This window comes from Lepidochelys olivacea (assembly GCF_965140295.1).
Source record: "Lepidochelys olivacea isolate rLepOli2 genome assembly, chromosome: 5".
In the NCBI taxonomy this organism is placed as follows: domain Eukaryota; kingdom Metazoa; phylum Chordata; order Testudines; family Cheloniidae; genus Lepidochelys; species Lepidochelys olivacea.
In genome coordinates, this window is record NC_140415.1 from 76,329,964 (window position 1) to 76,357,845 (window position 27,882).

General features: G+C 44.1%; 1 protein-coding gene and 1 long non-coding RNA gene across 3 annotated transcripts in view; one reads left to right on the forward strand and one right to left on the reverse strand.

Moving 5' to 3' along the window:
* The window catches only part of DMXL1 (Dmx like 1), a 145,815-nt gene that overhangs the window by 99,878 nt on the left and 18,055 nt on the right, over positions 1-27,882 (forward strand). The window contains exons 29-35 of the mRNA XM_084629263.1: positions 7,695-7,870; positions 15,401-15,528; positions 16,057-16,142; positions 16,794-16,995; positions 18,979-19,096; positions 20,705-20,767; positions 23,639-23,725. Coding sequence (XP_084485389.1) covers positions 7,695-7,870; positions 15,401-15,528; positions 16,057-16,142; positions 16,794-16,995; positions 18,979-19,096; positions 20,705-20,767; positions 23,639-23,725 — 860 coding nt within the window. The remainder of the gene's footprint in view (positions 1-7,694; positions 7,871-15,400; positions 15,529-16,056; positions 16,143-16,793; positions 16,996-18,978; positions 19,097-20,704; positions 20,768-23,638; positions 23,726-27,882) is intronic.
* LOC311521130 overlaps positions 1-27,882 on the reverse strand; it is a 127,026-nt gene that overhangs the window by 65,379 nt on the left and 33,765 nt on the right. The window contains exon 7 of one of the 2 annotated variants that reach the window (XR_014711805.1): positions 26,645-27,392. The exons of the other annotated variant lie outside the window; for it this stretch is intronic. This is a non-coding gene — a long non-coding RNA (uncharacterized lncRNA). Of the gene's footprint in view, positions 1-26,644; positions 27,393-27,882 lie in introns of those variants that run through there. 2 annotated transcript variants of the gene reach the window in all.

Consider the following 27,882-nt stretch of genomic DNA (forward strand, 5'->3'; position numbering starts at 1 on the left):
CCACTGTGAACTTGCCATTTACAGTTGTTAGACTGTGATACTCATTTTGGGTCCTTTGGGCCTCCTTTCTTTCTTGTTGTCTTTTTTCCTGTATAGTTTAATCTGATTGTTAGTGGATGCTGGGCTCTGCCCGGTACTGGGGGAGCCTATGCCATGGCCCCTGGCTTCAAGTCCTGTTTCAGGTGTCAAAAGTTCATGTCCGTGAGCATCCCTCACTCTTTCCATTTTAAATGCTTGTGAAAAGGTGACATAAGAGATGAGTGTACAACTTACCAGAGCTTCAAAACTAGAACTAGAAAGCAGAGAGAAAAACACCTCAGGTTCATCCTCATAGAGGCCGCTCCTCACCTGGCTTTGCTACTGCCTCAGTTGACTATAGGGAGTGCTCCCTTGGCCTTAACTGGGGAAGGAGACAAGAGGTGATAACCTTGCCAGGACATTCCTCAAAGAGGCAGAAGTGCTTACAGCGCTCTCTGCCTTCAAAGCCAAAGAGGGAGATGACTTCCATGTTGTCATAGTGCTGTGTGTAGGACTCCTCAACTGCAGAGGCTGGCCACTCTGGTACTGAAGACAGAGTGCACCCTTAGGCCTGCCACTCCACAATGCTCCATCCTAGTGACTTAGTCAAGCCAGAACCTTTGACTCGGGTTCCAATGCCGGGACAATTGAGGCCAACTACTTCCTTGGTGCTGATGCTGGAGCTGTCCGCTTAAGCGGAGCAAAGACCTATTTCAGTAGTGACCTCTGTGGAGGCATATGTAGCTGCAGAAGATCTGCTAAGCCTCTCAGGACCACTCTTGCCAATTATTCAGGCTGACAGTACCTGTACAAGCCTGTTGCATGTGGTGTCTATGCTGGTTTCCATGTTGGGAGCTGGTTTGGCACCTGCGATTTCAGGTCTGATAACACTCCCAGCAATCTTGATCTTGGCTTAGACACCAATGGTAACAGTTCTCTCTCAGTGCACAGTAACTATAGCTCAGAAGCCCCTGATATTGCAGTCCCATTCCACAGGCCTGTCACAGATCACATTCTCAATCTCCTGCAATGTTTCCTGGTACTGCTTCCCCCTGGCCTTCAGTGTATTTATACTCTTCCTCAGAATCTGAAGTGGATTCCCACTTCAGAAATCCAGTGCGTTCCGAGGCATTGTTCCCACTATTATAGAAATTATCTTGATAAGTGGATCGAAGGAATTAAGTGCCTGGTCTAGGCACGGTTGGTCTCCGATACCATACCAGCCCCATCATTGACCCTACTGGTTACCATGGGGAGATGCCTCCAGTGTCTAGGTCCTCATCTCCACCGCACTACAGAAATTAGTCCTTGAGAGGGGAAGTACCAAAGAGTTGTTACCAAGCAGCCACTACATTATGGAAACATATTGCAGAGGGGGAAAGTTTCTTCACGTAGTACAGACAGGCCACTCAGTATTCCTACAGAGCTCCTGGGGTACTGAGGATTGGACCACCCATTGCCTGCTTTGGAAAGACCTTTTACACTGGCAGTTCACGACCAGCTTCAAGAAGGTTCAAACCTGTTTTCTCTGAACACCTCATCCTCATCACTGGATGAGACCCTGGCAGCAGTAGCATCTTCTCCAGTATCTGATGACTTTTAGTCCTATCAGGAGCTTCTGAAAAGGAGGACACTGTCTCTAGGAACTCGGATAGAGCTTGAGGAGGAGAATTCCCACGAACTCAGACATTTTACACTCTGCTACAACAGGGAAAGTTGCTCTCCCAATAAATGAGGCAGTCATGCAACCTAGTAAAGCTTTATGACAAATCCCATCATCTCCTTGTACTGGTGGCAAAATGCATGGGATACAAGTACCAAGTTCCATCACAAGGCTATGAGTGGTTTTATCAACACTGCACATCAAGCTTCCTGGCAGCGGTGACAATTAATGAACTGCATTGGAAAGGTAGAGCAAAAGTGACACCAAGAAAAGGACACAAATTTGGATCTCTTTTAGAAAAAATGTTGAGTCAGCTGTGGACTTAAAGCTGCTTATAGAGAATTATGAGGTTCTCTTGGCCCATTGTGATTATTCCAGTTGGAATGCCATATCAAATTCCTCGACAAGTTACCAGATGTTTCCAAGGGTAATTTACAGTCTCTCTTAGTGGAAGGTTGGCTGGTAGCACTAGCCCCTTCGCAGGCCTCCCTCGATGTGATGAACTCAGCTGCTGAAGTTTGGGCAATGGCAGTAATTATGTGGTGTTTGTCAAGGCTCCGGTCCCCAGGAATTCCTGTTCAGGTACAACAGACCATTGAAGACCTCACCTACAAAGGATGTACCTTGCTCTCCTTGAATAAGAGCACTAATATGTTAAGACTCTAGGGCAGTGTTGAAATTCCTAAGTCTGTATATGCTAGCCCCCAGGATAATCAAGTTTCAACTTCAGTTTCTACCAAGGCAGTAGGGCTACAGCCCTAGAGAGACTGATGGGTACAGGCAGAAGCACAAACAGCAAAGGAGAAGGCCCCAGCCATCCACCTGGAGTGCTTCTGCTAAGAAGCCACACACCTCAAAGCAGCCTTTTGGACTCCTCCAGTCAGCATACCAGATCTTAGTGAAAATCTTCCCCTTTTTGGAAACAGGTTGCCTTATTCACAGGGGAATTAGGATGTATCCTATAGTTCCTGTCTTCACCCTATCCCTTATCAGGGAACCATCTCACAAGTCTGTAATAGGGTGGGAAGTGCAGAATCTACATTTCTTGGGAGCCGTAGAAGAAGTGCTTTCTCAGTACTGGGACAGGATTCTATTCCCGCTGCCTCCTAATACCCAGAGCAATACCATGGCTCTTCGGAATTTAAACAAGCTATAATACTATATGGTTTTCTTTTCTATTATTTCTTTGCTAGACCCAGAAGATTGGTATACTACCCTCAACTCCATGGTTGCATATTTCCATGTGGCAATCCACCCTGACCACAGGAAATTTTGAAGGGAGTAGGAGATCACTTTCAGTTCATATCCTTCAGCCTGTCTTCCACACCAAGGGTTTTTACCAGATGCATGGCAGTGGTAGCAGCCTACCTCCATCACAGATGTCTGTACCTGGACTATTGGCTGGTCTGGGATCGCTCCTGTCAACAGGTAGATAGAAGTATCCATCGAACACTCTATTTGTTTTCATGCTTTTAGCCCTGGAAGTGAACAAAGAGAAACCTATCCCCTCACCCCGCAGAGAATAAAATGTATTGGGGCAGTCCTGGATTCTATCCTAGCGAAGGCTCTTCTGCCAATACCAAGTCTTATAGCTTTACGAGACCCCTGTGTGTCCTCCAAGGGCCATGCTTGACCTCAGCGAAGAATTGCCTCAGGCTCCTGGGGCATATGTCAAGTACATGTATATGACCCCTTCCCTCACCATGCCTGGCTACATATCAGAGGATTACAGAGGCTCAAGTCAATGTATCGCCCTCAGATACATCCCCTGGACACACTAGGATGCATCCCAGACAAGGTCCTATCATCCCTGTATTGGTGAATGAACCAAGACAATGTCTGTAGGGGTGCCTTGTTCTCCCAGTCTCTTCCCCGTATGACTTTGGTAACAGACTTTTAGCCATGGGGTGGAGAGTGCATCTGGGAGACCTGCATGCTCAGGGTTTGTGGTCCACTAAGGAGGCCAGGCTGCACATAAACATTTCAGAGTTAGGGGCATTGCCAGAGCATGCCACCATTTTCTACTTCATATATACAGGGCAGGGATATCCAAATACTTACCAACACCACCATGGTGGTGTTACACTTCAACAATCAGGGAGTGCCAAATTGAACAGCCTGTGCCAGGAGACAGTCAGGCTCTGGAACTTCTGCATAAAGAAATTCTCTGACTCTTAGCATCATACCTACCATGGGTTCAGAATGGATTAGTAGACTCCCTGAACAGGTCATTCCCTTGGATCATGAATGGTCTCTCAACATGACTGTACTAAAGTAAATATTTCAAATAGGAGTACTTAATTGCAACCAGTTGGAACAGGGAATGCCTCTCCTCTGTTCAAGGATAGGTCACAGGTCCGGGTTCATATCAGATACATTTCTCTTCCCTGGGACAAGGACTTGCTCTTTGCTTACCCTCCAGTGTTGCTGATTTCCAAGTCATTTTCAAGCTGAAGCCAGAATGAGGCAGAATAACACTCTCTGTTGTAAGCTGGGTAACGTAGCCTTGGTTCTCAGACCTGCTCACATTGTCCATCAAGGAAATCTTAACTATGCTTTTAGTCGAAGACCTTATATTGCAGAGTCACAGGCAGGTATTGCATCCGAACCTTCAGTCACTACACCTCACAGCCTGGTTCCTTAGTGAATAAACCCAGGAGGGCGCTCTGTTTCGTGGCAGTCCAGAATGTCCTACATAATAGTAGAAAACCCATCCACAAGGGCCACTTACCCAGACACACGCTTCCACTTACTAAGTTATCTGCTACACAGTCTGAGTCAAAATATTTTTGATTATTTGTTAACTTAGTCTAGCAGTCAGCTCTATTAAAGTGAACCTGGCCACAATTTCAACATTTCAACCTCACGTATTCTCTAACACTCTGACTACCAGGTTCCTTAGGTTGTTTTCACCTATCAGGGACCCTATTCCACAGTGGGATTTGAATTTAGTGTTTTCAGCCCTTATGGGTCTCCTTTTTGAACTGTTAGGCACCAGTTGGTTGTCACACCTCTCAGCAAAGTTGGCTTTTCGAATAGCCGTCACTTCAGCAAGAAGAGTAAGAAAGCTACATGCTCTGACAGATCCTTGATATGCTTTTTTTTTTTTTTTTAACAGGGACAAGATACAGCATAGGCCACACCCTGAGCAAAAGTAGTATCTTATTTCCCCCTCAGCCAATCAAAATATATTTACCAGTCTTCTTTTCAAAGCCACGCACTCTGGATGTTCACTGAGCCCGCTTCCTTTATCTGGAAGGAGCAAAACTTTTTTGGGTCCCTACTCAGGTGTCCGTCTCCTTTGTGGAATGAATGAAAGACATCCTGCAACAGAATAACTGTCCTGTGCATCACCAGCTGTATTGTCATGTGCTACAGGATCAAGGGCATTGACACACCAGAAAAGCTGTCTTCACATTCAGCTGGAGCATGCTCAGCCTCTGTGGCATTTGTGGGAAATATTCCTATTGTGGACATCTGTAGAGTGGTCATGTGGTCTTCAGTCCACACTTTTGCTAGACATGTGATTACTATCACATTGAGAAAAGTTTCAAATATGGGGAGAGCAGTTCTGCTGTCCCTCTTCTGGTGAGACTACTAGTGTGACGGGTTGGATCACAGAAACCCCCTTGCAGCTGCCACTTGATGTGCCAAGACTACTTCTGCTCCTACTTTCCTGCCCTGTCAGCTTAGCACTTCAGAGCCCTGCCTGGTTTGTGCCAGACCCATTAGCCTGCTGCAAACCCAGACCCAAGTATGAACCATGTCCCCTAACAGCTGTAGGCTTAATTGAAAGCAGTTTAGGAAGTTTTCCTGTCCTTTAGATACCCAACTCCCAATGGGGTTCAAACCTCAAATCCGTTTTATCCTGTATAAAGCTTATACAGGGTAAACTCATAAATAGTTCGCCCTCTATAACACTGATAGAGAGATGCACAGCTGTCCCCCGCTTCCCCCCCCCAAGGTATTAATACATACCCTGGGTTAATTAATAAATAAAAAGTGACTTTATTAAATACAGAAAGTAGGATTTAAATGGTTCCAAGTAGTAACAGACAGAACAAAGTGAATTACAAAATAAAATAAAACACGCTAGTCTAAGTCTAGTACAGTAATAAAACTGAATAGAGACAAAATCCTCACCCAGTAAGCTTCCTTTTACAGACTAATCTCCTTCTAGTCTGCGTCCAGCAATCACTCACCACCACCCCTCCCCTGTAGTTACTGTCCTTTGTTCCAGTTTCTTTCTTTGGGGGTGAAGACGCTCTCTCTTTAGCTAGCTGAAGACAAAGTGGAGGGGTCTCCCAGGAGTTTAAATAGACTTTCTCTTGTGGATGGAGACCCCCCTCCTCTCTCCAATGCAAAGTCCAGCTACAAAATGGAGTTTTGGAGTCACCTGGGCAAGTCACATGTCCATGCATGACTGAATTTCTTACTAGCCAAGCCACATTCCTCGGAAAGCCCAGATGTGGATTGGCATCTCCAAGTTTATTGTTGGCTTAAGGGCTTCTTGATTGGGCACTTACTGGGAATAGTCTTCACTAAAACCACTGCTTCACTAAAACCTACTCAGAATCAAATGAGTATGCAGCCAATATTCATAACTTCAAATACAAAAATGATACATGCATACAGATAGGATTAATAGATTCAATAGATCATAACCTTTAGAGATATGTTACATGGCATGTGTAGCATAAACATATTCTAATTATGTCATATATACATTCATAAGTATATTTCCATAAAGCCTTATGGGGGGCACCATCACACCTAGCTCCCCACCTCCATTGCAAACTGCTTAGAAGTCAACCAGAGTAATGGATATATGCAACCAGTCGAAGAAGAGAAAATGGTTATTCATCTTTTTATAACTCTCTTTCTTGGAGATACGTTGCATATGTCCATTATACAACCCACCCTCCTGCCCCAGTGCATTAGTCTGTTTCCTGAGTCCAGTTCAAAGGAACTGAAAGGTGAGCAGGGTGGCTCCGCCATTGTACCCTCAAAGCATATGTAATATCAGAGAGCAGGTGTGGCTGCCACTAGGGTACCGCTATGGAAGACTCTCTGGCATGGTACATGAGACATGCGTGCGCACACGTAGTATAATAAGTATATGTAACACATCTCAATAAACAGTTATAAGAAGGTGAGGAACCTTTTTCTTTCATCTGGGTTCTCTATCCTTCTGATGGTTTCCTCTTTCCTTTGTTGCACAGAAAGCATGGTCAGACCTGTCAGAATATGGCCATAGCTCCTCATCTCCTGTTGTAGCTGCAGTGGGTGATTTTCAAACCTCCTGCCGTAGCTGTATTTAGAGCACTAAATTTGTCCTGCTTCAGCTCCAGAGTCTTACCTGTTGGGCGTTATTTTTAAACTACCTAATTATTTGGGGCACCATTGTGAGTTTTGAGAGATCTTTTGCTGTTAGCACCCTCCCTCTTCCAAACATCTATTGAGACTAAAACCAGTAGCCTATAAAAAATAAGCTGCATTTGGTCAGCTAGTGTCTGTTTAGCCTACATGTGTGCAGTTCACTAATGACATCAATGAATAATACTGCCTTTGCTGACTGATGCTTGTTAGTTCTGCAACTGTGAACACTGCCCTCCCCCCCAATAAGTGTTTAATGCATTGCATTGCTAAGTACTTGTAGCAGAAGAATTCTGAAGCTATAACACGGTCATCTTGCATGTGTACATTTTGATGATCTCTGACCATGAAATTAAAGATATTAACCTAATAAATAGTAACTTACTTGTTGAAGGATGTGATTGACTGGAGATTTTTTAAGTTTGAAGACTAGTGGTTTTCCCCTTTAACACAGAATACTATATGAAAACTATATAGAGGTTTGTTTCAAATACTGTTTGAGTATTAATATAGTAAAAGGAAATACTTTTTAAAGAGATGGTAAAAAAAAAATCTTGGAAATATATAACAGAGGTGTGTTTTACCCTTTTACCATGAATATTCATTTCTTCTTTTCATATTTTTTTTGTCTTTTTAGTTTCTTCTGTAGACAATGGTAAGAAGCAACAAAAAAGTTTTATGCTTTCATCAAAAATCTCTCCAAAAGAAAGTTCACAAACTCCGTCATCATCTTTGGTAGAGCAAGAATCTCCATCTTACAGAGAAAAGTTTATCCCTCCTGAGCTTAGTATCTGGGACTATTTCATAGCAAAGGTAACTTTTATGATTACAAAACTCATTTTGCTCCTTCTTGCATTAGCAATACTTTAAGCAGAAATTAGCCTGTCCTCATTTTATATTTGTTTATAGCATGATATAAGTTTTATCTTCCTCTTATTCATAACATCCCAAACATTCTTAAAACAATGTTGGCTATAGCTTTTTGGAAAAATCTTGTTTGCAAAATGGTTATCTTGAATTGATTTGACTTCATGGAGCATGAAGAGATTGTTCTAAAATGTTGCTCACTGAGATTGCAGATGCACTTCCCCCCCCCACCCCCCCGGAAAGAAACACACACAAAAAAAAGTTAGAGGCTTAACTTCTGTTTGAGATGAGATATTAAGGAAAGAGGCTTGTATGCTTAATAGTCATGAGAAACTGCCTGATGTGAACTCCGCAGTGCACAATTCAAAAAATAATTGCCAAAACTGATGTCAGTTCAATAGATACATTATGCTTACATGATCTACTCGGGAAGCCTCATAGTAAGAATGTGTTGATACCGCACCAACCAATGGGGCTTGAATTTAATGGAGATGTAAGAACCCTTATTTTCTCTCCAGATGGAAAATTGTAAAAATTCCTGTCAAACCCTCCTAATCAAGGAAATGTATGTCTGAAAGGCAGCATAGCCTGGGAAACAGAGGTGGAGTAGGGAGTTAGGAAGTCTTGAGTTCTAATCCTGCTCTGGCAGACTTGCTGTTCATTCATTTGCTGTGAGAGTGTGCGTGTGTAATGTTTGTTTATATATATATTTATATATAGGCTGTCAATTAAATGTGTTATATATTTACATATAGGCTGTCAATTAACTGCCGTTAACGCGTGCGATTAACACACAGCACAATTAACGCGTTAATTTTTTTAACATGTGTTAATCACAGCAGGGCAGCATCAGCTGCTCCGGAGAACCTACATCAGGTCAGGCACAGTAATGGAAGCTGCCACCTGAGAGCGGGTGGAAAGAGAAGAGGTTACAGAAAGATGTGTTTCTCAGGCTCCAGTGGAGAAGTATTTTTTAAAAGTAAAAACAGGACAGCTGGGGCTCGCCTGAGCCATGCAGGCCCCTTGCAGGGCTCACTCCAGCTGCCCTCCCCATATCTCCCGGGGCTGGGGCTGACCCACCCCCCACCCCCTGCTGCCTGCATCTGGGGCTGAGCCCCTGAGCTCCGCACTGCCCATGCCAGGGTCTCTCCCCAGCCTTGTGCCACCCACAGCTGGGGCTGATCACACCCCCACCCCTGAGCCCCAGTTTGCCCGCAGCTGGGGCTGAGCCCTATGCTAGCTATATATGTATATAGAGAGAGTAAATGAAACAATGAATTCACACTCCTGTGGCTCTTTTGGGTAATATTGATAGATAATTTGGCTCCTGAACCACTGAGGTCTGAGTATCGCTGGCCTCAGTTAACCTCTTAGCTTGTGACCTGACCACTTCAACCGCTCTCGGAATGACTCCACTACTTTTCCATCTCAATCTCATAGAGTTCAATCTTCTTGTCACCACCTTCCAGACCCTTCATAACTCTGACTGCCCTTACTTACTTGCCCTTGTCTTTTACTACATCCACCTATTCCATGATGTATGACCTTATTCCAGAAACTTCTCTGTATCTTCTTCCCTGGTGCTCTCTCTGAATGTAATACCCATCATGGAATAACTGTAAGGCAGCTACCCTTTCTGCAAATCCCTCCTCAGAACTCACCTGTATTATGCCTGTAAAAATCAGCCAGCTAATGATACCTGTGTCAAGAGATGGCTGGGAATAGTTCATACTTCTATAAAAACACTTTCAGTTGATCTAAAACCATCAAGTTGTGAGTGTACTTCATCTAGTTTCAGTAACTATGTAATCTTGTTGTTGCTCACCTCATCTACCCTCCATCCTGCCACCTCTGCCAAACCCCTTCTCTCCTATTGTTCGTTATCCTTGCTTGTCATGTCTAGTGCTAAATCAGATTGCAAGGTCTTTGGGACAAAAATTCTCTTCTTGTCTTTGTCCAATACTAGCACAGAGGTCCTGGTCCTGATTGGAGCTTTTAGGTGTTACTGAAACACAAGTAGTGGAAAATAATTAATCTTTTGAAAATGTAAAGTATTATGTAAATAGAATAACTTGTCTAGTTTTGAAGCCAATTGTGCTGAAATATGAGATTTTAAAAATTAAAAACTGGTTTTCTTCATCAGGGTTGAAATTATTAGAATTCATGAACAATAACTTATTCTTCTTCAAGTGATTGCTCATGTCTATTCCACAATAGGTGTGCATGCTCACCACGTGCACCTGTGCCGGAAGTTTTTCCCCTAGCAGTACCCGAGTGGGGAGCGCCCCCCGTGACCCCTGGAGTGGCGCCTGCCTGGTGCAGTATAAGGGGATCTGCACTCTTCCACTACCCTCAGTTCCTTCTTGCCGCCAGTGAAGGTGCGTTGGAACTGCTCTGCTCCAGCTTTGCTGTAGCTCGTCCCCAGAACTGTTCATTCATTCAGTGTTAGTACCTTTAGTCAGTTTAGTTAGTCAGTGAGCCTGGGCCAGAGTATGCCCCGTGCTCCGGGGTTTAAGTCTTGCGGCTCTTGTAGGCATTCTGTGCCAAGAAGTGACCTGCACACAGACTGTTTGTGCTACTTGAGAGAAACCCATATCAGCGAAAGGTGCAAGATTTGCAAGTCATTTAATCCTTGGACCAAAAGAGAAAGGGATGTTAGGCTCTGGGCCATCCTGATGGAGTCAGGGCTGACCCTGACCACAGCACGCCGCTCCAAACCGGTACCCAGGACCACGGCGTCGGTGTGTGGCGACCCTCCAGTGCCATTGACCAGTCAGCACTATTCCCCGTCTACGGGGCACACCAAGAGGGCCAGGAAGACTCCCCCTTTGCAGCAGCACTGAGGGATGTCTGGGACAGAGGCTAGGCCCATGTCAGGCAGTTCTCGATCCCCACCGGGCCCCAGGTCTCCAACTCATGTTGAGTGGAGTAGTCCGACCTCTTCGGAACAGGCCTCTCCGGATGTCCGGATGCCGTCCACGCCTGAAGCCTTCCAGGCAGCCCGGGATGATATGTCCATGCCAGTGCCCAGAGTGCCGCCGATGTTGGCCCCACGCTCCAGAGGAAGCAGTCGCTGGGATCTCTGCAGTCGCCTCCGGCCCAATACCGGTCCCAATGCCAATCACCACCCAGCGATCGTTCGGGGCAGAGTCCAGGTGGATAGCCCTCTACACTGACCAGACTGTCTGGCTGGGTTCTGTCTGGCCGGGACTTGCGGCACCACTCATCCTCAAGGAGCGAATATTGGTGGGACCGCAGTGGGCGTCGCCATCGGTCCGCATCTCGGAGAGGGTACTGCAGTCAATCACGGCATGGTCGTAAATGCCGTTCCCTCTCGGACTCCCGCTCCAAGTCTCTGCCAAGACATTGCAGCCCCAGGCATTGATCGCTGGCATTTCACTGTCTCGGTCTGCCCATCAAGACAGTTTGCGGAGCGAGCTGCGGTTACCACCAGTACCGGTCCTCCACGTCGAGATCGCAGTCCTGGGGCCGTCGTAGATCCCGGCACCGCCACTTCTCCCGGTCCAGAGACAGCAGCAGGTCTTACGCCAGCCCAGTCTCCATTCGTAGCCATCCTTCGATGGGCCAGACCAGCCAACCCAAACAGCCGGCCCCGTCTGTGCCACAGCAGATGCAGTGGCACTGAGCGTCGTGGCCAGCCCAATGGTACCAGTGGGCACCGTGGTCTCCAGCACAGCCCCCGGTGGGAGCTTGCTCGATGGGCGAAGCTTCGGAGGCACCATCAGCCTCCCTCTCCAAACCCCCAAGAAAGGAGGCGGTAGGTTGTTCGTCCTCAGCACCGTGTCTGGAGTCCCTCCGGTGCTGGCCAACACCCAGAGCACTGCACTGGCCTCTTCGCCCTGCCCAGAGGAGGCGTTTGAGGCCCTGCCCGCCTCCACCCGCAGGAGGACTACAGGGCCCACCAAAAACTCTTAGAGGGAGCATGGCAGCAAGCCTCCACCTCCAGGCAGAGGAGATGGAGGAGCCCTTAGACTCCCTGTTTAACGTGTGGTCCCTGTTGGCACTGGGTAGGGTGGCCTTGCGTCGCCACCCCTTCATGGATAAGATTTCAAATGCCCTGGGTCAAACACCAGCCTGCCCCCCAGCCTGGGTCCTCCAAGGGCAAGCAGGCGGGGAAAAGGCGTTTTTGACAGGATGCTCAGGGGCACCCCACCAGTCCTCATCAGGGATCCACCCCAATAAAGCTTTCCTTCTCCAACCAGTTGTGTGCTTTCTTTCCGGTCTGGTCACAGCTAACTTCAGACCAATGGGTCCTCAACACCATCTCCCGGGGTTACACCCTCCAGTTTACTTCCTCCCTGCCCAAGCACCACCCCCGTCCCCCTTGGGGGACCCCTCGCAAGAAGCTCTGCTTGAGCAGGAGGTGTGGCAGCTCCTAGGTCTAGGAGCGATAGAGGCCATGCCCGAGGAGTTTATGGGCAAGGGGGTATTACGCCTGTAATTTCCTTATCCCGAAGGCCAAAGGATCTCCTTTAGGTCTGAACCAGTACATTGTGAAGCTCAAGTTCCGCATGGTCTCCCTGGCCTCCATCATCCCCTCTCTGGATCCCGGGGACTGGTACGCTGCCCTAAATCTATAGGACACTTACTTCCACATCCACATATTCGAGGGGCACAGGTGCTTCCTCCGTTCTGTGGTGGGACAGAATCATTACCAATTCACGGTCCTCCCATTTGGTCTGTCCACTGCCCCCAGGATGTTTACAAAATGCATGTAGGTTATCAAGGTCATCTCCCGGTCGCAGGTCAGGGATCACGTAGCGCTCCTCCTATCCACATGCACCGCCTTGGGCTTGTTGGTAAACAACACCAAGTCCCAGTCCAATGCATAGAGTTTATTGGTGCGCTTCTGGACATAGTGTCGGCCAGGGCTTTTCTCCCACCAGACGGATTCGAGACTCTGAAAGGTCTCATTGACTTGGTCACAAGGTTCCCGGTGACAACAGCAAGGGTTTGCCTACAACTCTTGGGTCACATGTCGGCATGCACGTATGTGGTCTATTACGCCAGACTCAGGATAAGGCCCCTCCAGCTCTGGTTGCCCTCGAAGTTCTCCCAGGCCACGAACAGGATGGACAAGGTCCTCACAGTGCCAGACTTTGTGATCACCTCCCTACGGTGATGGTCCACCCCAAACAACATGCTCCAAGGGGTCCTGTTCAGGGACAGGGCCCTGTTGTTGGAGCTGGTGCCCGATGCATCAGACCTGGGTTGGGGGGCACATGTGGGGAACTTTCAGACCAAAGGCCTGTGGTCGGCTCAAGACCTGACCTTACGTATAAATGTCAAGGAGCTCAGGGTGGTGTGGCTGGCATGTATGGCCTTCCACTTGCACCTGGAGGGCAAGGTAGTCAGGGTCCTCACGGACAAAATGGCCTCTACGTTCTATGTCAACAGGCAAGGCGGGGCCTGATTCTCTGCCGCGAAGCACTCAGGCTGTGGGACTTCTGTATAGCCCACAACATCCACCTGAAGGCCTTCCACCTACCAGGCACCTGGAATGAGAGGGCAGGTCGCTTGAGCAGGGACTTTTCCTCACAACATGAGTGGTCCGTCCACCTAGAAGTGGCCCTCTAGCTCTTCCAAAGGTGGGGAACTCCCCAGGTGGACCTGTTCGCAACTCAGTAGAACTGGTGATGCCCCCGGTTCTGCTCCGGGGGAGCCTGGGGAGGGGCACTATCTCTGATGCCTTTCTCCGGTCCTGGTCAGGCCAGCTTCTCTATGACTTTCCCCCGTTCCTTCTAATCAGCAGGGTCCTGGAGAAGATAAAGACGAACAAGGCCCGGATTGCCCCAGCGTGGCTCAGGCAGCATTGGTATGGGTCCCTCACAGGCCTAGTGGTAGCTTCGCCATGGCTGTTACCGCTCCTCCCAGACCGGCTCTCTCGGGACCAGGGCCGCCTCCTCCACCCCATCCTGGCAGCTCTTCACCTCGCGGCATGGCTGCTCAGTGGTTAGGTGGAGAGGAAAGGACGTGCTCAGGGCAGGTTCAGCACGTCATCCTCGAAAGTAGACAGCCCTCCACTCACCCCGCTTATTTGGCAAAGTGGTCCCAGTTTTCTAGGTGGGAGGCGGACCAGGGTGTCTCCCTGGTGACTGCTCCGATCCAGCTTATCCTTGATTACCTCCTCCACCTGAGTGCCCAGGGCCTGTTGCCCTTGCCAGTCAAGGTGCACCTGGCAGCTATGTTGGCCTTCCATCCGCCAGTGCAAGGGCACATGGTATTTTCCCATGCAATGACTGGCCGATTCCTTAAGGGTTTGAACCATTTTTTTCCATATTCTAGATCCCCGTAGTGGGACCTAAACTTGGTGTTGGCTTGTCTCACGGGGCCCCCGTTTGAACTACTGGCCACATACTCCTGGGCTCACCTCTAGTGGAAGGTGGCCTTCCTAGTTGCAATAACATCGGCCAGGCGAGTCTCGGAGCTCAGGGCCCTGACCTCTGAGCAGCCGTAAACAATCTTTCATAAAGACAAAGTCCAGCTCCGCTTAGACTCCATGTTCCTCCCAAAGGCAGTCTCAGTGTACCACATGGGTCAGGACATTTTTTCCACCGGTCCTCTGCCCCAAGCCTCACGCATCCAGTGGGGAGCACTGTCTCCACACGCTTGATATGCAGTGGGCTCTGGCTTTCTGCCTCGAGCGGACTAAGCCGTTCAGAAAGTCCTCGCAACTGTTTGTCACCTTGGCTGAGTGCGTGAGGGGCCAGCCGATTTCCACTCAGCAGCTTTCCAGTCGGATCACTTCATGCATCTATTCCTGTTATGAGCTGGCAGGTGCCTGCCACCCATTGTGAGAGCACACTTGACTCGGGCGCAGGCTTCGTTGGCTGCCTTCGTGGCCCATGTCCCCATCCAGGACATTTGTAGGGCCGCCACGTGGTCTTCGGTTCACACGTTCACTTCGCACTATGTGATCGTCCCCCAAACCAGGGATGACACTGGGTTCTGCAGGGCTGTGCTCCATCCTGGGAACTTGTGAACCCCTACCCACTTCCAACAGATATAGCTTGGAATCACCTATTGTGGAATACACATGAGCAATCCCTCGAAGAAGAAGAAGAAGAAAAGACAGTTACCTTTTCCGTAACTGGTGTTCTTCGAGATGTGTTGCTCATGTCTATTCCACATTCCACCCTCCTTCCCCTCTGTCGGAGTTGTCTGGCAAGAAGGAACTGAGGGTGGGGAGAGGTGCAGCTCCCCTTATACCGCACCAGGCCGACTCTCCCCTACACATATTGCTAGGGGAAAAACTTCTGGCACCGGTGCACATGGTGAGCACGCACACCTATTGTGGAATAGACATGAGCAACACATCTTGAACACCAGTTATGGAAAAGGTAACTGTCTTTTTTTAAATATTACCATACATTTTAATAGTATTTGAAACAGTTTGAAATAGTTTTGGCAGATACAGTTTTGCTGAACTAAAATATTTTTTCTGTGCTTTTTTAGCCTTTTTTTCCAACCTCACAAAGTAGAGTAGAATATGATTCAGAGGAGAGTCAGGGAAGTGATGATGAGGATGATGATTTTACATCAGATTTACACCTTCAGGAGCACTCTAATTCAAATTCATACAGGTATGAATCGCTTAGATTCTCATGTTTTTTCTGACATTGTTGACAGTGCATTTTTGGAAACTTACTGCAGAAGTGTGTGATATAATATGGCAGCCCTTCAAGAAATGCATATATTTCCTAGGAATGCATTATCTTCTTTGTTTCATTATAAATAACGCATGGATATAATATTTTAATGATGTCTTTTTTATTATGTGTAATAGTTGTTTTCAGAGTAGCAACCGTGTTAGTCTGTATCCGCAAAAAGAAAAGGTGGACTTGTGGCACCTTAGAGACTAACAAATTTATTTGAGCATAAGCTTTCATGAGCTACAGCTCACTTCATCGGATGCATTCAGTTGTTTTGGCATCCAGGGTATCCTTAAGGTTCTAAATATATTCATGGTTTATTAACTCTTTATAATATTTTGGTTAATAAAAGCTAAAAACATTCCTATAGTAGAGATGTTAAAGTTTTATTTTAAAGTGAAATTTTCTTACAGTTGGCAGAGGTCAATCAATGACTCATGCATATTTTCTTGTTGTTAGCTGGTCACTGATGCGATTGGCTATGGTTCAGTTGGTGCTTCATAGGTTGAAGAATTTCTACCCCTTGGCTGGGCATGATCTTTCAGGTAACAGTGCAGTAATGGAGATGTCTTTCCATATTCAATAATCCGACAATGAATTCAGTAACTTAACTGCATAATAAATACTAATCAGCCGTTTAGCTTCTTCTGCATTCAGCAGTGTGTTGTAAATAACTTGTTTTGGATTTATTTATCCTGACACTATTACTATAGTAACATTGGTACACTTTAAATACTGAGGTTTTTTCCACGAAGTATTAGTACTTATATATTTTGGTTCCAATTTCTAGCAGTTTTGTTTACCTCTTAATCATTTAAGGAAGTTGTCAATAGCTGTATATAAATGTTTTTCACTACCCCGAGTTAGTTAATGAACCATGTGCTTTCCTTTCCCAAGTTAATTAATGAACCATGTTCTTTCCTTTTGTAGGTCAAAGTATATCTCTGGTGCTATACATACACTGGCCTAGATGCTTGGGCCCTCCTCCCATATCTAGCTCTTCTGCCAGCAAAAAGCAATACAATGCTCTACACCCTGACCACTTGTTCATAAATGAATTTTTTTTAAAAGTGTGCATGTGTATAATAAACAGATGTACATTAGATTAAAGTATTTGAAACACTTGACAGTGAAGTGATTCTCATGAAGATTCTAGCAGACATAAAATAGTTATTTTGTTTGATTTGTCCTTGTAGAGCTTCCAGTTAGCTCCCCGCTGTGCCATGCCATTCTGAAGACATTTCAGCGCTGGGAGCAAGTTCTTCTCCGGCGACTTGAGATACATGGTGGCCCACCTCAGAATTTAATTTCTGCTCATATTTCTGAGGATGCATTATTGGCAGGTCCTGCGCTCCTTCGCCACAAAGCTTTGCTTGAACCTACAAACACTCCTTTCAAGTGAGCATGTGACTTTTAAAAAATGTGTTAATATACATCTTCTGAACATTTTAATTAGTTTTCCTTGGTAAGGAAGTGAAGGGCCATAATTTCAGAAATGTTTGCTTGTATATGCAAGTAGCACAGATTTAGTGCATATGTCCAGGTAGATGCATGCCTGGCATGTGTGCATGTGCCATACTTTCTCTCAGTTATAACTGTACGCTCAAATGTGTGCAATTTAACATGTGTGTGTAGATTTCTGAAACTTTGGCCCTAAGCAATGAAGGTAGTCAGATGTGGAGAAAGAAATCACATTTTTGAAGTTCGCAAAGCCCAATGCCAAAAGTCAATTTACTGTTTAAGTGGGGGCAAACCTATATTTGCCACAGTCAGAGTAAGGATCCTTATTCATTTCAATAGCTGACCATTTGTTAATTTAAAAAAAAAAAGTGTGACAGGTCTTTGATCTACCTTCTGAGGAAGCATTGTGGTGTTAAGGAGACCAGGGCAAGGTCTAAACGAACATTGTCATAAAAGAAGTTCCCCCTCTCTCTCTCCTAGTTACAACAAAAGCAACAGTAAAAAGAAAAGGAGTACTTGTGGCACTTAGAGACTAACAAGTTTATTTGAGCATAAGCTTTTGTGAGCTACAGCTCACTTCAATAACTTTTCTTCCCTGCATTGACTGTGGGCTCATAATATTTCATCATGCAACCGAAAACATTGTGGTATCAGCAAGTAATTTGTAACTCAGTTTTTTAAATTGGATATCAACACCACACATTTATGTAACCATATGTTCCTTTTCTCCCAATGGCATCTGCATGAGCTCCACAGCCAGCAGTTAAGTGCACTTCTTTTCCATTGTAAACTGGTAGTTCCTAACAACTGTAATCTTAGTTGTCTCGTTTACTTCATTTTAAAAAAAATATTTTGAATGATATACTGTACACACATCTCTATTCCCTCCCTCCTCTCACCCTTGAGTATCCAGTAGTTGGCTGTGCTCTTGACTCCTTCATGGTCAACCTAGCCACCTTTCCAAAGATTTCCACAGTGTTGGGGTACCTAGCCACCTTTCCAAAGATTTCCACAGTGTTGGGGTACTTACAGCATATTCATCTGAGGTTCACTACTATTCTGTTTCTTTAAAACCTGTTTAACTCAAAATCTTGACAAACTATTCGGAGAAAAGGGCTTTGTGAAAGATACAAGAAGTCCTCCCTTTCAAGTGAGGGGTGAGCTCAGGTTTGCCTGTTTTGATGTTACTTTTGCACTTGAGTTTGTCAGTCTTCTGGATGATCCTCAAGTACAAACAAGAAAACCAATTTCTGATACCCCTTGATGTTCTTAAGGTTAAATAGTAATTTTTTAAAAAAAATTGGTGGGAATAAAATTTGGAGGGTATTTTTATTGTTTTGTTTCTTTACCGTTTACCTTAAACATAGTTTAGTTTCTTGGGGAAAACAAAATTATTCTAAGCCACTGCTGTGATAAGGAGTAATTCCTATGCATCATTATCCCCGTACAGCTATGTTTTCACTTTCAGTATTTGTCGGTATTATCTATGCTTATCTGCTCCTAGCATATTGGTTAATAACTTAAATTTCCTCCCCCTATCAGGGCAAGGAACTCAGCAAAGCATTAAAGAAACTTCAAAATGTAAGCTGTAAATTTGAAGTTGGAGTCTAACTGTGGCTAGGTGTTTTCAGAGGTCTCAGAAAAGTATATTGTGTATCATAATATACTGTGCCATTTATACTGCAGTCTTGGGCACTCTGTTAATTGTTAAATATATAATTATTTGTACTTCGCTAATTGACACAGGAAACGATAGCTGTGGCTGACTCAATTCTGGATTTCCACATTTTCAGTTCGTCACAACCTGAACATTTCCTTTTACAGCATTTTATTTGGTATGAGTTGTATGCTAATAATAATTTGAATCTCTTGTGATTACCAGCATAAATAAACACATACTTATTTTAATTTTATCTATAGATCTAACAGTCATGTTGCACAGTCTGTGAAGAGGCTTTGGCAGTACCTAGTTAAACAAGAGGAAGTCCAGGAAACCTTCATCAGAAATATATTTACAAAGAAAAGATGCCTAAATGAGGTCTGTATAGTACATAAAATTATGTTAAGTAAGAGCCTGGATTTAAGGTAAAACATATGAAAGCTGGCTTACTTGCTTTCTAGAGCACAAATTTGTGGATAACAGGCTTGGTGTTTGGGGGCTGTCCCTAGATACCAAATCTCGTGGGCTGAAAAATTTGCTGCATTTTGGGTGTTACCTTGATATAAGTCCCACAGTGCCACTCGAAACAAAAAGTAAATGGCTACCTTTTGAATTGTATGAAAAGCCTTGCATTGTTGGTAATAAGAGTTACCTCAAAGGCTGACAGTTTGTTTAAAAAATATATATATATTTATACACCCAAAAGATTCCAATTTGCAACCTAATCAGTCGTAACCTTCAAAATTGAGTCTGTCCCTACCAGTTTATCTTGTGCATCCCATGATTGCCTACTGAATCCTACCTCCTTACCTTATAGTTTTGAAAAAACATCAAAATAAACTCAGCTCCCATTTACAGTGCAAGTGATACTACTTGAATAAGGTTCTCTATCCACACCCTGGTTTTCTAGGCCACATGCTCCATTTGGGCTGACTCTCTGGAATGTATACTTCATGTCAGTTATTGACATGAGGCAGTGGTACCAGACACGACTAGTGTCAGAGAGATACTGCTGTCTCAGAGAATCAGACAGGAGGATATGATCAGAGCAAGGGAACATCTGTAGGACAATCAAGATAGTTGTCAGGTGAACAGGAATTCTAGTGTACATGAATTTTCACTAAATGTGGAGTGATTGCATTCTTCAGTACTCTCTAAAAGATAAAGTTTAAATAACATGTATGTGTGTTTATGTGAAAGAGTAGTCATTTATGTACAGGATGTTAGCAGTATTTAAGTATTCTTACTGGTATGAAATAGTTTTGAGGCAGCATGGTAGATCTGGACTTTGACTACAAGCTTGTTTCTTCCTGATGAGCTGAAATTGAAAGTCTGTTGTAACATTTTGAGTTTTCCACTATGACTAAAACATGGTGCAGTTTTGTCACATTCCTGAGTAAGTCCGAACCTGTTCTCCTCAGCTGTTAGGAGGATAATGGCAGTGTAGGAATAGAGGGAGATGGAGGAGGGACAGATATCTAATGTGTGACAAAAATTCTTAATTTAATTAATGCAGCTCTGTTGTTATGCTGCACTTGATGTGTGCCTTAAGTGCTTGTGAAGCAATATCAGTAGTTTAGAACTGCTAGCTATGTCCTTACTTTAAAATGACTTTACTTTGACTACTGTGGGATTTCCTGCTGTCATTGCTAGTACATTCACCATCAGTGTGTCATACTGGTAAGTTCTAAGTTTTACACAGAAGTTGACTACTAAAGTAGATGAAACACTGTGATACACTATAGAATATAACCTTAAAAGTCATTTTTTCAGCAACTGTGTAGATTAGGAAGAAAATTTGAGAATTAGACTGTAAATGCTGAACAAAATATTTTTATGTAAGTATCTGTGCAATTCAGTGTGGAGTGTTTTTTTAATTTTGTTGTGTGTTGGAAAGATTAACATAGGAGTAAGGATTTCCTCAGTACCTTGTATGTTATATCTCATCTTTACTCTTTTTCCTGTGATTGTTCTTTCTTGGTGAAGTCATTAGAGGACCACAGTGAAACCATCAGAAATACAATGTTGGAGGACCCTATCTTCAATAAGGTACACAATGATAATTTTCAAATGAAATTAGACTTATTCTTTCACTCGGAAACACCTACTGTCTACAATCATTAAACTGATATTCATCTTTGTTAACCTGTTTACAACTGTGCGCAGGGTGGTGAGCTTAACTTTGCAAGAAGTCTGGCAGTTACATCAGTAATATTGTATAGGATGTAGTTCTGCAAATCAAGACTGATTCTAAAATAAATTCTCCGTGTCCTTACAGCTGCATTGAAACTTGAGTTAGAATGCATAACAGAATTAGTATATGGATTAATAATTTGCTAAATACTAATTCTGTGAAAATATTTTGCACATACATGACACTTAAAGTTGTTTGTAAGCACTTTAAAAACGGTTGATTGAACAGCCATGTGAGAAAGGTAAGTATTGCATTAGTATATTGTCCCATAAAAGCAGAATATGCTATTTTGTGCCTCAGTCCCTCATGAGATAGTAACTTAGCACAATTTTTGCACTTAATAACTACAATACTTCACAATGTGGATTTGAGGATTGTCGATTATGAATTTTTTGATTGTTGATACAGATAAGAATTCCATTCAACTCGTGCTTAATTCCAATTTATTAGCAATAAAACTTTATTTTGTTTCCAGCCATTAAAAACGCCTGTTTTAGACGTTTTTATATATTTTCACAGGTGAGCTGCATTTCACTAAAAGCTACTTAACCTCTCACAATTCTTCTATAATTTGCTTACCATAACATAGCATGCCTAAGATTCAGGAATCGAGGTAGAAGACCTGGTCACTTCAAGACATTGAAGTGCATTGTTTCAACCCTGAAAGCAGCATTGCATGCTCCCTAGGATCACTCCTTCCTTACCAGGATTATAGGCCTTTTGGTGGGATCTCTGCCTCTTTTGTACCATTGGGTTCCTGCTTTGCAGCATGTTCCTTAAATTAAAATTGGGTGACTGTATTTAAAGGCTATATTGTCACTCAACCAGAAATTTTGGGCTTCATTCAGAAAGATCTGTGGCCTGTGTTGCGCAGAAGGTCACATTAGATTATCATAATGGTTCCATCTCATCTTAAAAATATATGGATCTGTGGAAAGTGTGCTATTTATCACCCACTGAGCCAGTGGAATGCACCCTGGTAACAGCATGAAGTACACTTTCTGACAGAATATTAGCTAACTTCTACATGGATCATCAAATGGGTTTTAGATTCTAATCTCTACTGCACTGTAGTAGTGCAGTGTATTACCACTAGGTCACTGAACCAGCCCTTTCATCATGCTTTTAAATTCATGATTGGGAGCACATCAAGAATAAACCTTTCATGTGGATTTTTTCTAATTAAGATAACTCTGTTTTGTGTATTTCAGTAAGAATTGAATAACAGATTTTTTTTTCATACCTTCAAGGCTGTTTTAGCTTTATTTAAAAAGTGACCTCTGCAAAATGACCAAACTCAAGGTGGCATCTTATGTCTTCCAAACATATACTGTACCAAATATTTAAAATATAACTACAGGTGTAACATAAGCAATGCAAGTATCTTCTTAGTAAACAGTAGGAAAGGAACATGCAGACTGTTTTTACTGCAGTGTATATGAAAATCCTAAACTTAGTATCTGGTTAACTGTGTCACACTTAACAATAACAGTGGAAGAAGACGAGAAGCAAAGAAAAGCAGACTCTGGAAAAAAAAAACAGCTAATTAAAACAATAAAATACTCTTGAAAGTTTAGGATTTATGAGAGTAAAGGAGCAGGGAAGCTTCTACATACACTGTTCCAAGGAGCTGGATACCACATGGTACTAGGGACCACATCTCTGCATTTGTTTAAACAGGGACTAGTACAATGGAGTCCCAGTGCTGAATGAGGCCTCTGGGCCTTTAAGACTGGCGAAGACTTCAGATTCAGTAAACTGAGATAGAGAAGCCAGAAAACAGCAGTTCTGGAACCTTGCACTTGTTATATTTTGGAGCACTTACCAAATTCAAGTTTGCAATACATGTCCTAATTTCTGTGTCCTCATTGATGTTTTGTAGCACTTCATGATCTCATTATAGTGGTAATGGTTTTGTTCCCCTGGGAATTTCTCAGTTTTATCAGTGCAGTCGCAGGTTCCTCTTTGGAATCTTGTACTGCCCTGACAAATAGCTAAAATACTTTGTAAAATGATTTCTGCTTTAGAATTGAATGCAGATCAGTCAAAAGAGTCAAACGCTACCTTAGATAGAAAAATCCTCATTCCAAAGCTAAATCTTTTCTATCAGCTGCTTCAATTTGTGTATTTTTGAAATGTGAAAAAGTGCAGGACGGCCCAGCAGATTTGTATCATTGAATGGATGGCAGGTGGGCAAAATAAGACAAGAATTTCAAATTATTTATCTGCACGTCCCTTGGCTGATCTCATCTACTTCAGTGCTGACATACAAAGAAGTAAGTTGCAGCAAATATTCACAAGTCCCTTATGGATCTCTTTTGATCCTTCCTTCGTAAAAAATCAAGTGTAAACATAATAAAGTGCCTGATGTTTTTTCTCATCAACATCCTTATATACGTGTGCAGTCCACATCCCTCTCTAGCATTTCAAGGAGGATAATGGGGTACAAAAGTGTGATTGAGATGAGAACTTGTAGAATCCCCCAATATGGCAAGCTTGATAGAATAAAAAAGAAGCCAAACCTGTTAATACTTCTAACATTTTAGTTTTCCGAGTAGACTCAATTAAGGATCCTACTTAGCATATACCACATTATGTTTGCCATTGAGACATTTATGTAATAATCAGATATGGTCTAGTATTTCGCCTTTATGTTTGCAATATGAATTAAAAGTTGAACAAAGGCTTGTACTTACAGAAATATGGATTTTATTTCCTAAATACAGATAGAAGCAAATCTGGGATATCCAGGAGGTAAAGCAAGAATTATTCATAAGGAATCTGACATCATTACTGCTTTTGCAGTCAATAAAGTGAGTATAAAGAAAAGGTCATTTTGCGTGTTAAAATAGACTGGACATTATGCTTCAGACTATTCTTATAGATAGTACTCTTACTGTGTAAGAATGTGTCACACTTGCCAGCAGTCTGAATATGGCTTGAACTGTCCCAGTGTTCCTTCCTCTGTCCTCCTCCCCTGTCACTAGAGGTTAAACTTGCAGCAGCTCCCTTCCTTGCTGCACTCAGTGCTCCCACTCCTGTTCTTCATGTCTTACTGAACAGAACATAAGAACGGCCATACTGGGTCGGATTAATGGTCCAGCTAGCTCAGTATCCTGCCTTCCGACCATAGCTGGTGCCAGATGCTTCAGAGGGAATTAACAGAACAGGGCAATTTGGTGTCGCTAGCCTCTGTTTGCCAGAATCTGGGAATGGGCAACAGGGGATGGATCACTTCATGATTACCTGTTCTGTTCATTCCCTATGAAGCACCTGGGATTGGCCACTTGTTTGGCTTCCCCCACATCCTCTGGCAATGAATTCCACAGGTGACTCTGTGAAGAAGTACTTACTTTTTGGTTGTTTTAAACTTGCTGCCTGTTAATTTCGTTGAGTGACCCTTGGTTCATGTGTTGTGTGAAGGTGTAAATAACACTTTTATTCCCTTTCTCCACACTATTCACGATGTTGTAGACTCACCCCTCAGTCATCTCTTTTCCAAGCCGAACAGTCTGTCTTTCTAACTTCTCTTCATATGGAAGCTGTTCCATACCCTTAATCATTTTTGTTGCCCTTCTCTGTACTTTTTCCAATACTAATGTATCTCTTTTGAGACGGGGCAACCAGAACTGCATACAGTATTCAAGGTGTGGGCCTACTATGCATTTATATAGTGGCATTATGATATTTTCTGTTTTATTATCTATCCCTTTCCTTAGGGATGGGACTGCTCTACCATGTCTCTGAAAATCGCATCTGTGTAACTCTCTCCCTTAGCTCCTTCAGTTCAGCCACTCTAATCTCAGGAGCCCATACTTGGTCTCTGAGGGCCATGAGTTGCTTGCATCGAATGCACAGATATGCCACCAGGCCACAAGACAGATAATCTTACACACTTCATTCAGTGCAATAAACTGGATAGCCCACACTCTGCTGCTGGACTTCTGCCTGCATTATTTCTACTCTTCCAGTGATCATAGAATATCAGGGTTGGAAGGGACCTCAGGAGGTCATCTAGGTAACCCCCTGCTCAGAGCAGGACTTAATCCCCAACTAAATCATCCCAGCCAGGGCTTTGTCAAGCCTGACCTTAAAAACCTCTAAGGAAGGAGATTCCACCAGCTCCCTAGGTAACCCATTCCAGTGCTTCACCACCCTCCTAGTGAAAAAGTTTTTCCTAATATCCAACCTAAACCGCCCCCACTGCAACTTGAGACCATTACTCCTCGTTCTGTCATCTGCTATCACTGAGAACAGTCTAGATCCATCCTCTTTGGAACCCCCTTTCAGGTAGTTGAAAGCAGCTATCAAATCCCCCCTCATTCGTCTCTTCTGTAGACTAAACAATCCCAGTTCCCTCAGCTCTCCTCATAAGTCGTGCTCCAGCCCCCCTAATAATTTTTGTTGCCTTCCTCTGGACTCTTTACAAGAAGGATGTGGAAAAATTGGAGTGAGAGGCCCAAAACTGGACACAATACTCCAGATGAGACCTCACCAATGCCAAATAGAGGGGAATGATCAGTCCCTCAATCTGCTGGCAATGCTCCTACTTATACAGCCCAAAATGCAGTTAGCCTTCTTGGCAACAAGGGCACATTGCTGACTCATATGCAGCTTCTCGTCCACCGTAACCCCTAGGTCCTTTTCTGCAGAATTGCTGCCTAGCCACTTGGTCCCTAGTCTGTAGCAGTGCATGGGATTCTTCCTTCCTAAGTGCAGGACTTGTCTTTGTTGAACCTCTTCATATTTCTTTTGGCCCATTCCTCTAATTTGTGTGTGTGTTTTGACAGGGGTGTTGTTGACCAAAGCTTAGAGAACGTTTGTTAGGTGTAGCTGGCTCTCATGCTCCCTCTCCAAGTTTCCCCACAAAATTTCCTAGTTTGCTGCTCCTGTTTGCTACCTCCTCTGGTCGTTTATAAGTTGGCTTTTTAAACCTCTGTTCTCCCTAAACTAATCCTGCCTCCCAACAAAGGAATCAAAAAGGGATTAATGATCAAAGGATAGCAGGCTAGAGCCTTGTTAGGAAGCTGTCAGCTGTGCCTGGCAGGCTTCTAGGCTCAGTAAACAGCCCACCCCAACAAATTCAGCCCAAGAGTCATGTAGTTGCTCCTGTTGCTCCTCGTTCGCCCAGAGGAATCACTTTCTAAACTGCCCTCTTTGCTGCTCCTAGTCGCTAGCACAGAGGAGCAGCAGTTGGAGAGAGGAAGAGATGGGTGCTTTACTTTTCCACTCACCCTCAGCAGCAACATCCCCCATCAGGCAAGAGGAAGGGAGGAGTTATAGTGGGGGAAGGATGGTCTTCTTTTGGTCTAACCACCTAACTCTCTTCTGCAGCGGTATTCAACTACATTTTCTGGGGGGGTTAAAGAACACAATGTCCAAATTTTGGCAGGCCAAAGGGCTCTCAGGGTGTTTGCTCTCCAGTGAACCTGCCACTGACCAAGGATCACAACCTTTCAAGAGTGGTGTGCTAGACTGTATTTATTAATTACAAAATAAAAGCTTAAGCATGCCAGTAGACCATACTCAATGAAGTCTTGCAAATAACTATACTAATACACTGTAATGCTAGAAAAACAGCATGCTATTAATATTCTGTTAAAACTTTTAAATTAATATTAGAAGTTAAACTCATGAGAAATAAATGAACATCTAATTTTCCTTTCTTATTTCCTGACATTTTGACACTTGCTTTCACCATCTTTTCTTCTCCCTTGCCCCCCCCCCCAAAAAAAAACTTGACTGCATGATGTGTGTAAACTAATGAAGCAATCAATAATTGATGTGCTTTTATGTTGCATAAGCTTCTGATTAAGTGCCTGATTAAAAGTGTACCTCTGCAAGTGGAAATGTATTAACAGTCTAGTTCCAATATGTTTAAACATAAATGAAAAGTTTCTAAATTAAATACATGGCATGACAGTAAACAGCGAGAAAAGAAACGGAAGTGCATCGTCTCAGCTTCCATCAATTCAGCCCCCAGTCCCCATCTGCCCAACCCACCAAGCGCGCAACCCTGGATAAACTCTGGCTTCTACAGCCTCACTTCTGCTTCTACTGAGGTTCTTCACCTCTCCTTTACCAGGCCAGGAGGACTGCAGTGGGGTCCCTCTCTCCCTTCAAGGTGGGGTGCCAATTGCAGGAGTTCTTCACTCTCCTCCCCAGGTTGGGTTTTACAGGGAGGGAAGGGGGAGGAGTGGACAAGCCATCTCTGCTCACAGGAGAGGTGGGCGGAAGGAAAATGGAGTTGCTCTGAGCTGTAGGGCTCTTTCTGCTCCTCCCGCTTTCCCAGTAAGAAAAGGCTGCAGCCTCCTCTGTTTCTGAGGGGAGAGGGGGAGACCTCTGCTGCTTCCTGAGCAGCTCTGGCTGCTGCTTCCCAAGAGGCATGAAGGGACAGCTAATGTTCGGTGATGGGTGAAATGGACGGTCCTCATGGGCTGGATCTGGGCCACAGGCTGTCAATTGAAGAACAGTGCTCTACTGTATAGTGAGAAGGGGGTGAAAGAGAGAATGTGAGAGCGCTTTTGTGTTCACTCAGATACATCTGCAAGGCACTGAGATAGAAATGTTGTTGTATAAGAACTTAAACAGTAACCTATTTAGCCTTCCCCCAAGGAGACCGGTAAGAAGGAACTCAAGCTTCCTAGGAGGAAGGGGCTTATAAATACAGTCACATGAATAGAGAAGGAGTACTTGTGGCACCTTAGAGACTAACCAATTTATTTGAGCATGAGCTTTCCTGAGTTACAGCTCACTTCATCGGATGCATACCGTGGAAACTGCAGAAGACATTATATACACACAGAGACCATGAAACAATACCTCCTCTCACCCCACTGTCCTGCTGGTAATAGCTTATCTAAAGTGATCATCAAGTTGGGCCATTTCCAGCACAAATCCAGGTTTTCTCACCCTCCGCCCCCCCCCCCCCACACAAACTCACTCTCCTGCTGGTAATAGCCCATCAGTG